The sequence below is a fragment of the Siphateles boraxobius genome, unplaced genomic scaffold (genome assembly GCF_051911475.1).
Source record: "Siphateles boraxobius isolate OS27281-9 unplaced genomic scaffold, OSU_SipBor_1 31, whole genome shotgun sequence".
Lineage (NCBI taxonomy): Eukaryota > Metazoa > Chordata > Actinopteri > Cypriniformes > Leuciscidae > Siphateles > Siphateles boraxobius.
In genome coordinates this window covers 7,797,905-7,810,213 of record NW_027508931.1, presented here as the reverse complement: position 1 = coordinate 7,810,213, position 12,309 = coordinate 7,797,905, and the positions used below count along the sequence as shown (strand labels likewise).

General features: G+C 38.2%; 1 protein-coding gene across 3 annotated transcripts in view; it reads right to left on the bottom strand.

Annotated features, from left to right (window-relative positions):
* tspan9a (tetraspanin 9a) overlaps positions 1–12,309 on the bottom strand; it is a 213,031-nt gene that overhangs the window by 78,048 nt on the left and 122,674 nt on the right. For 2 of the 3 annotated variants that reach the window (XM_077193636.1, XM_077193637.1), the window contains one exon: positions 5,891–5,970. In XM_077193636.1, coding sequence (XP_077049751.1) covers positions 5,891–5,953 — 63 coding nt within the window. In that variant the 5' untranslated portion in view covers positions 5,954–5,970. Of the gene's footprint in view, positions 1–5,890; positions 6,883–12,309 lie in introns of those variants that run through there. The other variant, XM_077193635.1, reaches the window with a different exon arrangement.

The window sequence follows — 12,309 nt, the reverse complement described above, 5'->3', positions numbered from 1 at the left end:
ATTGTCCTCCATACATAGACTATAATACAGCAAATAACATTAAAGGGTTAGATCACCCAAAAATGAAAATTCTGTCATTAATTACTCACCCTCATGTTGTTCCAAACCTGTAAGACCTTTGATCATCTTCGGGACACAAATGAAGAATGAAGTCTGAGAGCTTTCTGACCCCTACATATAGACAGCAACACAACTAACCCTTTAAAGAGATTGTTTGCACTTTTCTGACACATTTCACACATTACAAACAGGGACAACAAAAAAGCTCACCTTCTTCCCCCTTTGGGAGAAAATGATTGTATTTTACATAGGGCTGCCAATTCATTTAAGTATTAATCAATTACAGTAAATGCTGATTAACTAATTGAAAAAATCCGTATTTGCTGAGAAATGCCAACATTTACATTTATACATTTTGCAGACACTTTTACCCAAAATGACAACCAAAATCTTGGTGTTGCATGCTCTACCAATTGAGAAACAGAAACACCTAAATATAATAAAGACAAAAAGTGATATGGAAGTCTTTATATTTTTTGTTTAATTTCAGTGTATTTATCATATTTTTACATATTTCATTTGATTATTATCTTTATATGCCTGTATGTATTTTTTTACATATTTTTTGAAATGCAAACAAAATTAGTTACTAAATGGAAAGCCCAGTCTTTGAAACTAGCAGATGGATACATCAAATAAAAAAATACCTAACAGAAGCCTGTGCCAAATTGTTATATCAGCTACAGATAAGTGTTAAATTCAGCAAATCAGAAAGGACAACTAGACTAACCTATTATTGCATAATTAATATTCATGAGCCAAGCACCACCCATCACCCATTCTGCACTGCATTCTTCCTTTCAAAAACAAACAAAATGCAGCTGAATGGGACAGTAGGGCTTTTTTATCTTTTTTTATAAAATTTTTTTTTTTTTTTTAAATAACATGATGCTTATGGTACAAGACACTGACAAATCATTAAGCCCCATGCAGCACTTACTTAGTTTCTGCATTACATGACACTTCAGCACGATTACAACAGCTAATAAAACGCAGAAAGAAAGTGCTGAATGCCCTATATTTCTAAAAACACAATTCATCAAGGTCTTAAAGAAGAACAGTTATGATTTTGACAGATAGGTCTGTGTTTCTATGGTTGCCTTCGTTATGCCCTGTACAGCTCTTTGATTTATTTTTGTACAGGTAACGTTATTTCCTCATGGGGGTAGACAGGCGAGAGGAACTAAAATGACAAATGAATCAACTGAAATGTCTCTCAAGGTGTTATGGAGATATGAAAACATATATTGCCCTTGGGTTTGGGTGAATTTATTTTTAATTGGTCCATGAGCTGCTATGAATCAGAGGCAGAAGTGAAAGGGCATAATCTGACCAACTCTGTTTCTGAGAATTGGCTCAAACTCTTCAAATGAAGGCCACAATGTCTACCTCAAGTCCACTACTAAATGGGCCTTTATCAGATCACTACCTCTGAGCTTCAGGCCAAGTGGATGGTTAAGCAATGCATGCATCTCTGGAAGTAAAAAAACAAACAAAAAAACACAAATAAGGTACAAATAAAGAGCAAACTAGACCATTAACAGTCACAATAGCTTTAATTCCTGTGTATTTAAGTAATGTAAGGTTGTGCAGAACTAATTCTATATAAAGATTCTTAACCACTTCACAATGTCAGGCCCCCTGTAAAGAAAAACATTTCCAACTGATCCAACCAGATCCCAGAGCTAATGAACCCTTCCAGGAGACACGGCAGACAATACGGTACAGGAAATCGAAGGTCTAGATGCACTTACTGAAAGAATTTCCCCCAGATACGCAGGAAACTAAGCAGCTAAGTAAATGATGTTAAGTAAAGAATGTGGTAAACAACTATATCAGATGCTCAAATTGGGACTAATTACAAATCTGTTGCATCCAATTCGCATTGAATTCGCAGTGCAGACAAAAAGGCAAACAGTTCTAAATGAAAAGGACAATACTGTGGCGACGATCGGAAAAGTGGTTTATTATTTGTTGAAGCGGTGAACTCCTTGTCGGGGTAGTTGCCGCAATACAATCGTCTTTGCGTAGAACTCGTTTGCTTTTTTTTTCTTTACAAAGTGTGTAAAGATTGCAGTTTGTTAGCGGTGTGAAGTTTCATGTTATACCCAACACTCGTTCAAAAAATGTTTTATTTAATTTGGTCAGAAAATTAGCAAATTTGAGCTTAGTCTGATTTGTATTTATTTATTTGTGACTTTATAATTCATTGAGAGTTTTTGGTCACACGTTAGATTAAGGTCCAATTCTCACTATTAACTAATAATTGAGAATGACTTTTGTGCATGATTATGCTTATTAATAATTAGTATGGTTTTTGTTAAGTTTAGATATTGGTTAGGATTAAGGGGTGAGAAAATGGTCATGCAGAATAAGGCATTAATATGTGTTTTATAAGTACTAATAAACAGCCAATATCCTAGAAATTTGCATTGTAATATGAAACAAATTTGGATGGATGGATGGATGGATGAATGGATGGATAGATAGATGGATAGATAGAAAGATTTCTCAGAATGAAAGATGCCGATTAACACACTTGCCAGGAGAAAGTGTTGAAGGTAAAAACAGACCTGTGAAAGCTTGCTAAAACAATAAGAAAACCCCTGCTGGAAAGAGCGATTAAAGCTCTTAAATGGATTTCACGCAGAAGAGAGGAAATAAAAGAATGAATGAGATAAAGAAAAAAATAGATTTGCTACCCTGGATGGAAGATCTGTATGAAAACATACATTCGCTAGCAGGGGGGTGGAGGGTGAGTGTAACTGCCGCAGTGTAGACCTCCACTCTACTGCTCATGTGTTCGACAGCACACACCTTTTCCTTTCCAAAGTACCCTGAGACTGCCACTCACTTTGTGAGCTTTGAAGAAGCACCCACCGACACCAACATGTCAAACTCCAAAATGTCAACCTAGGTGATTAAATCAACAAACATTCTAATCTTCTGTTACCTTGGACCAAATGGCAGATAAATCCCCTGCAATCCCTGGAGTGAACCTCAGAATTCATAAATGAAAGGTGCAAACAAAGAGGCAGCAGCTTTGATAAGGAGCAGCAAACCTTTACAGAAAACTGCTGAGGTGGCAGTATTGTTTGAATAAGAATGTGTTAGATGTAGTATGATAATGGCGGTGAAATGAGGCAGTGCATTCAGTCTTTTACAAAGGATGTAGTGGGGCATCCTGATGTAATGCTTTAGCCAGCCGTAAGACGGTAACAGGACAGGAGAAGGAAAAAGAAAAAGCACTGTGTCACTGAAATATTTCTGTGAAATATGGCTCAGCATGATTCGAATGATAGACAAATTACATCAGCTCACAAGAAATAAATGAGGTTGTAATGAATCTGGTGAGCTTATCTGAATCTGAGAGGTTAATGGCGTCATTATGAGAAGGTACATGTAGCCCAATCAAAACTAACCAATCGATATTCATTAACAATTAAATGTAATGTAATGAAAGCTGATACAATTTTTTGTTAACATACTTTATCACAGCTTAATGTTCAGAGATACCAATATAAATGGTGGGACTGAATGTGTGGGGCATGTGTTGAGGGTCCTCCAAAAAAAATATTAAAAAAATTCTTTTTTTAAAGCATTAGAAGTCTTTTGTGAAAAGTGCTTAACAAAAGGGTTAAAAAAACAAAAAACAATAATAATATTAATAAGATACATTAAATATAAAATGTACAAAATATATGTACAATAACAACACACTATGTATTACTTTGCAAACAGCAACAGTTCAAAACTGACTAAATTACTGAATTTAAATTGAAGAAACAAGTAGTTACTGCAGTTTCTAGTCAAGTAGTATTTGTGACATTCTACTTGCTGCCACTAGGGCAAATTATGAAGCATTCCTCATAAATAAAATAAAAAAAGTCATGGGTCATATAGACATGGTGAGCACTGACCCATTACAGAATCAGGAACACAGCATGGTGTAACAAAGCTCACCACTAAATGCTCTAATCTGTGCTGAAGCTGTCCAGCTCAAACCAAGCTAATCCACCTAAGAAAGACAAGCCAGATGGTCACAAGCAACTGCTGAAGTCCTGTAGAGGAGCCTGATGACAAGTCCGAGGTTCATGATTCTATTTATCTAGTGCCTTGAGTTACAACCGTAAGCTCTGTGAAGAGGCAGCAGGCGGCAGCACCTGGCTCTCTAAAGCGGATGGGGTGACAGGCTTCGGCGTTCCACAGCATGGTAACCTTGCAATTCCTGGAGCACCAAAGCACGAGGAGCGTGGTCACAGGGGTGTCATGATACAGAGTCCATCTCTCCTATGGAGATCACCAAGCTTCGGTCGCCATCACTCTCTGAGGAATGTCGTAACTCTAAATCACACTCACATGCTGGTAACTGCACACGCATAGTTCAAGGACTTTGACTGCTGCCCATGTTGGAATGACCTCATGGGACTCAAATCAGGTCGTGTGAGGAAGCATTAAAAGAAAATTACCATCAAAACATCTAAATTATCTCTCAGCAGGAGCTGCATCACCAGAGGACAAGGCGGTTTTCGCTGCAACTACTCAAGCACACAGAAACACAAAACTAACCCATAGCCCTTGTTTTTATAAAGAGGTAAATAAATATAAATTCAGAGATTTCAAGATCTTTCTGACAGTGTCATATCAAAGTTCACAACCCTTGACCACAATCCCACAGCTACAGACTGGGTTAATGCCCCGCTGAACTGCGAAAGCACCCGTGGGGGTGTCACTCTAGGTTAATCTTTGGTGAAAAAAGATCACACAAGCATCATGATAAACAACTCTATTACCTGCCCTTCGACACTGCCACATGTTGTTCTCCTTTGCACACACACCTTTTAGACTTATACCTCAGCCAAGACCAAAATAAGTATCAGGACTCTGGTAACGTGACGGTCTACCCGCCCTGTACGACATTTCAGCTTGATTTTACTGAAGCTCTATGATGTATTTAATCTCACATATATTTTTATTGTCGTAGACAGAGAGGTGGATAGATGAGGGAAGTATTTTATGCAGAGTCAGACCTCTAATAGTGCCCCAGATTTTACTTTCTGAGAGTACGAGTGTGAGGCGAACCTTGTTAGCTTACGCGATTAACGTTTATGCTTGAGTGCCGCTCCACAAAAGACTTAGCCTAATGTCCTCCACACACTCTCCCCCATCAGCTTTTAATCCACTACCTCCATCGTTCTGAGATATGCTTCACAAAAAAATGAGTGACAAAAACATGCCCTTTTCAAACGGACCATCCTCATAAATCAACAGTAAGCCAAATAATACCAAAAATGAATAAAATGCATGAGCAAAATTAAACAGAAACTCCATAAATTGAGTGTTCATTGAAGCAAACACAAATTTAAATGCATTTAATGAATAAGTTGAGGACAAATCTCTTTCACTTCAGTTCTCACCAAACTTTACAGTTGTTAAGAGTTTTAATTGAATGTAATTAAAGAGAAAACATGGACTGTTTTCTAACGATCCTTGTGTAAACATCACAGCATCTCATCAAAGCAAGTCGCAAGCTAAACCCATTCTAGGAGTGTGGCACAGTTTTCCCAGGGTGCCCCAGGAGACTCAAAGGCAGCCAGAAATAGTAGCGAGTACGTAAATGAGAGCATGACTAGCCTGACATAACATTGGAAAAACACATGACCGAAAAGTCCCAGTACCGGCACGGGGCACTATGAGGAGCATGCACCATGACATCTCAATGTATATTTGTTGCCATCAAAGAACAAGTAACAGAATTCTGACCATCAAGCGGCCGCAAATCTTTAGTAAAGGAAGAACAGAGCAGAAGAAAATTGAAAGCGTGACTTACCCAGAAGATGAGGTTGAAGACAAACATCATGTATTTCAGACAGCACAGGCAGCCTCTGGCCATGTTGCACTTCTTGAACTCTAGAAGGAACACAAAGGATAGATCCAGATAAAAGACCACGTATTTGCTGCCTTTAGGAGCCTTGTACTTATTACTGCTTTTGTCGTCGCCAGCCGCCCCGCTTTGAGCAGCAGTTTGCGCACGTGGGCCAGTGGACCCGTAAAAGGCGCCGGCAGTAAAGCCTCGTCCTCCAAACGGACGCCCGGAGGTGGAGGCTTGGGCAAAGTCTGAGTCGCGGCTGTCCACTGAGGGGCTACGGTGGATGGCGGATTCCTCGCTACTTGACTTCTCCATGCTCTGGAACGGAAGCCACGTTCTTTATTTCATTCTCTAGCATGTCTCTCGGAATAGCCCTTGAGCAGAACCATGAACTTGCGCTCTAGTGCTCCAAAAATACTAGTCTTTCTTTTTCAAACAAAAGATCAGGATTAGATCAATCAGATAGTGGCTTTGCAAAATCGCTTTAGTGGCAGCTTGCACCGTAGCCTTGCTGTAATATCCAGAAACATTACTCCCAAAAGCAGGTGCACGTTGAGTGTAACTGAAGTTTAAGCAGTATTCCTTCACCCTACGCTCCTCTTTACCCCTCTAAAAGAGTGTCCACCCCCAGCCCAAGCAATGACCGGCTTGGTTCAGCTGCTGCTCGATCCCACACTCCTGCCTGCTGACCTCAGTCGATGAGTTCCCACAGCCTTCTAACTTCCACCCCCGTTCTCCTCTCAGGATTTTACGCTCCGAGAGACTCTCCCTTTATTTTTTTTTATCCTTGTTTTCCTGAATCAATAACGCTGCTCTGATTTAACCACTTTCCGGCACGGCATTCTGTTCCTTGCTCCTCTCCTCCTCTCTCTGACTGTGCTCTCAATCACTGCTCTGGTGCTGATACACACTATTATCAGCAGCCGCATCTAGTGGGCATTCCCTCCCAACCTAGCGCAAATAACCCACCTTACTCTCTATCTCTCTCTCTGCCTGTACTCCTCTCAGCCCCTCCCCTGCCACTCAGATCACCAATAAGGCAGCAGCTACTGGTGCTAGCCCCTCCCCTAGCCAATACAGCAGCTTTAATGTGCTTATCATCCCTGTGCTTTATGCCTATACATGTTCAGTGCTGTCAACTGCGCTAACTGGCCAGGGGAGAGTCTGGGAGGGCTACGATGAATTAAAAAAATGAGCTGATGGAAGAGGAGAGGGACCGGGGGAAGAGGAGGGGTGATTGGTGGGGTTGGATGGGGCAGGGAGATGAATATGAGACCAAGCACGCAGCTGCACATTTGACTATGGCAAGGGACTGTGGATATGGTAATAAAAACAAGGAGCTTTGAGTTGCAATAAGTGCAAAAATAAGGATCTGAATTTAATCCGTAAGTTACATTTATGGGTTAATCAAATATTACTATGTGATATTTACAGAAATGTGGCAGTGACACGAAACCTGTGATCATATTTGGAGGTTGGTGTGTGACAGGTGTTTACTACTGTAAAACCCTTTATCCATACTCTCCCTTTGCCGTTTAAGAAGCATGGCTAAACTGGCAGTGTATCAGCTTCAGGAATTATGGCACCATTTTAAGCATTGAGACTGGATAGTAGCTAGAAGATACTTTAGGCTTTTCTGCGGAACATAGAGTTACATCTTAAGTACCTGATGCATTGCTGTGCGCTCACACCAAACATGTGTTTTATACATACTGTGGACTGTAAATGTGAGTAGTTCCAATTTCCTTTAAAAGAGTTCATAAGTAAAAAAAATAGTTAATTAGGCAATTTAAGTTTTCAAATTTCAATGTGTTGGCTGTAACTTAATAGCAAACATTTAATTAACTGTACAGTCAGACCAGTCTTTATGTTCTCTCTGACCACATTATTTTTAAAGAGAGAGAGGGAGAGAGAGAGAGAGAGAGAGAGAAAGAGAGAGAGAGAGGGGGGGGGGGGGGGGGGGTTCGTTGGAAAATTCCAACCCATTTCTTTTAGAACAACTAAGTCCACTACCACTTCCAAATCCAAAGAAGAATTGCTATAAAGCTAAATGAAAGTTTACCTAAATATTTTCCTCGTAATCAAAAGAGAATGCAAAATCATGTTTGCTAAATATACTACAGTAAAATAATATATAATATAATATATTATATTATATAACAATATAATAGGCTTACAGGGTCCCAGGTTTGAGTCTGACCTGAGTCATGTCCCAGTGTCTCCAATCAACCCCATTGCTCATACTTGGATTAAGGAACCATATAACCCTAAGTATCGACCTTTAAGGAGACCCATACTGTTTGTGCTGTGAATCTTATATCAGAGTTTTGATCTTTCAGAATAAAAATGCAATCACTTGTCCTTCTGGCAAATTAAATTCACATTTATAAATTGAAAGGGAAAAATTCTTAAAATGTGAATATTGCCCAACCCTATTTTCCATAAAAAAATTTAAAAAAATTTACACAACCTAAACCATGATATATCTTCAGACAAGCATTTCATAGAAACTTGGAGGTGGCCCACAAACAATGTGGTGTAAGTAACATTTGCAAGCATGTTTTCAACGAAAATGAAAAAATCTATTTCATTTTACTGTCACGCCTCAGCGACTCTGGACTAAATGGTCAGTAGGCACTAATGAAGCATTTCAAGCTGCAAGTGTGAAACGGTTAATTTGGCTACTTAAATCAGCGAATCAGCCAGCTGTCATCGATCGTGTTTCATTACAATACTGTGCCATCTTTCCTGCAGATATCCAAAGTGCACCCTGTGTTTAGTAGCATGATTCACAGCTTTAAACATCCCCTAATGTCAATGCTATTGACAGCACTATAGTAGGTCTTGATTGGAGAATCTGGCTTTATTCAGAGCTGGAAACCCCATGTAGAAAGCTCCACAATGCAGAGCCCTTCGGGTTGAAGTCATCAGTCTGCTAATGCCTGATTCAATATCGCCTGCATCAATGCTGGCACGAGGGTTGACGGGCATTAGTTTGACCACCTCTCGAGCCATCTACTCTTGATTCTGTCCTGTGCAGAGAGCACACGCTCAAGACCACACGCCGAACTCGATACCCACAAGAGACTGTGCTCATACTGACTAAAAAAAAACAAAAAACAAGCAAGACAAAACAAACAAGACAATCAACAGAAGTTGTCTAAAGTTTGCGGTGAGGCAGGGATTGATGGGACTGCAATTTACAGCACTGGCCTAACGCTACAGGCATGAATTTGTATGCATGGATAACAATTACACAATAATCTCAGTTCTGAAGGTGAAAACATTTCAATTTCATTACTGTAATATGGAAACATTATATAATATTTGAATCTTACTGTATTTATTCATCATTGTATTTATTGAACTGAATTTTAAATATATACATTTTAATTTAAAAAGGGATGACTTGAAAATGATGGGGAAAAAAACAGGATGACTTTCATTGCTGTACAGTAATGAGATACCAAAGCTTGTTTTACACTATAGGGAGTGAATTGTCTCTTTAGAATTGAAATAGGTGAAACATGAGAGAAGAAAACATGAAATAAATTAACCGAAAGCATGGCAAAACTGATTTTCATATGACTGATCAAGTTGCTATGGTTCATTATTTGCAGTTTCGTAAGGATTAATATTTATGGAACTTCTTAAAGGAGCAACTAACATCAGCAGTTGAAGGGAAAAAAAAACTTAACAGTTAATTAGTTAAATGTAAGTTACTTTATCATATATAAGGAAATATACAAAAAAATTATGAGTCCATTTAAAATGCAGCTACATTATACAAGATTAAACAATATCTGCATTTTTACAGTAAAACAGTTAAAATTATAAAAACATACACAAAAATATAGACAAAAATTTAGAAATTTAGAGTAACCTCATAATTGTTTAGTAAACAACTATAGATGGATGTTTCCAAAAGTCTTTAATTTAATCTGTTTTTTGCTCCATGCCCTAATGTCCGAAAGACATTTGGACATCATGGTATTTTTTATAAAATAAATCTGACAACCACACATTTAACATGATTCTTTGTTTGCATGTATCTCTGAGAACTTCAAATAACACATACAAAAATTCAAACATGCACAGAGGAAGGGACTTTGAGAGATCAAGAGACAAGTAAAAGAAGGCTTCAGAAAAAGAAAAACTGATTTTACGAAACAGTGGGGGTAGAAGATACTTCTAAGACCCACTGAGAACCATTAAAAAAGCAAGTTCAAAGAGTGCCTAAGTTGATTATTGTAATGCTACATGGTAGAGTGATTACAAAGACATAAAAATAGATCGATGCACTCGCAAGAATCTTATCTTCACTAACTTAAATCTTAATTTGCTGCTTTCATAAGTTGAGTGTCTTTAATTGCACTGCGTTCGAGATCTGGGGTAGCTTTACCAAGACATTATCTGAGAGATTAAGCAATCTAATTTTGCTGCAATGAGAATGGAATAGTGTTTAGGTCATCTTTAAAAGCTTAAGTTCAGAAACAAGCTCTAAATTGTTGAGGATAGGGCTGTTAAAGACTCCCTCAGTTGATTGAAACAAATGTATTGGCACACTATATCTAGGTTTTATACCTAGGTATAATGTATATCCAATTACAGACAAAATCTCAAGAAATCACCTGCTGAACGTTTAAGATCAAAATGCATTACAGACATTCCAATGGAATTAATCCAGTGACTGATTTTCATATGACGCAGACCAATTTGATATGGTTTATTATCCACTCCAGCAGATTCCGTACAAATTTAAACTTCTCAGAAGAGCGACTGAGAGAAACATTCAATTTATAAGAGAGGCATAGAGGCATAAATTCATTCAAGGTCCTCACATGAACATCACATTCTGTTCAGAAAACACATTTGAAAGCAAAGGCCAGGAGGTCAAAAAGATGTTCATCCAATATGATTTTAAACAGCAGTGAGTGGAGTGGTGCAATAATTACACGAATAAGGCCTTGGAAATGCACAGCTAACTGTTCCGAGACACAGTTGCTAGTTTGTTATGTACATTTGCAGGTGTGAAAAAAGCCATACCCCTAAACGAGACCACACACCTCTATAAAGAGGAAAATCTCTCTGAACAAACAAATGGCTGTCAGACATGTGTGCCTAATAACAGATCGTCTCCGAAAAGTCTGGCAATCGGTAGAGCATCATCTCGGCAAAGGTTATAATTAGGAATTCACGTCAAAAGGCTCTCTTCAAACGCAAGTAAACAGTCGACACTCTATCTCAGGACTTCACTCAAGTCACATCTCCATTTCATGTGATATTTGCTGATAAGCCTGGCCTTTTGTGAAGTCTGGATAATTCATCAAGGTATAGACAACTCGATAACAAGGTTCTCACTCATTATCTACAGAATAAGGGAAAAAAGATTTGGAGGAAATCATCAGTAAAAGTGTCTGCTAGAAATTGTATATTAGGGGTTTATTATGTGATAAAGTCAATATACTCTACTGCAGGCCATCAATCAATAAGTAAAATAAAACAAGATGTTTTCTTTGTTATGCAGACAATGCTGGTCTGATGATGTTTAACAAATGAAACTATTTGGAGGGATAATCGAATACTAGCAAAGAAGGAAATGTCGTCTTTATTGTGCTAATATTTGATTAGCTTCATATATTCACATAAATCCAGCATATACTAAAATAGATAGCATATATTTTTATTTTTGTATATTTTTGTCTCCATTTAAGTCAAGAACAACTATTTGCAATTCATATAAATTCTGTAACTTCTGGTGATTAACAGAAAAAAAATAATTTTGACCAAGCCTTCAGTTTTACAGATATAAGTGGTTAAGGCTCTTACAATAGAAGTAAATACTAGATGAAAATTAACATCAATGGTTTAAATAAATAAATAAAAAAGCTAAAATGTGGGACTATTACTGGAGCTGTAAAGTTGTATAAACTGTGTAAACTGTATAACATCTTAATAGTGAGACTACTGTAAAAGTAGTTTAGAGATTACTTTAATTAGACATTTTCTATGACATGTTTATTACACTTTACTTCCAATGTGCTGTAAGTGCATTACATGGAAACATGCAAAAACCTACATTCTCTAGCAGCAGCAGAGCCCTGTGAAACTATAGTAAAAGTATCGTTTCACGCTGGCAGTTTTTGCCACACAATCTGAAAGAATATTTCAGATTGTCAGTATGAAATCCAGTATACTCCACACTGTTCAACAGGCAGCATGACTCCGTGACCTTATGCAAACGGTACTGGTAGACAAACGACAGGGCTGGGCCTCCTGTCAGCTCTGCGCTGACAAAGCAACAGACCACACAGGTAGGCAGGGCAAGAGAGAGAGAGAATGTGAATGAAAGAAAGAGGGATACAGGGACCCGGCACCTC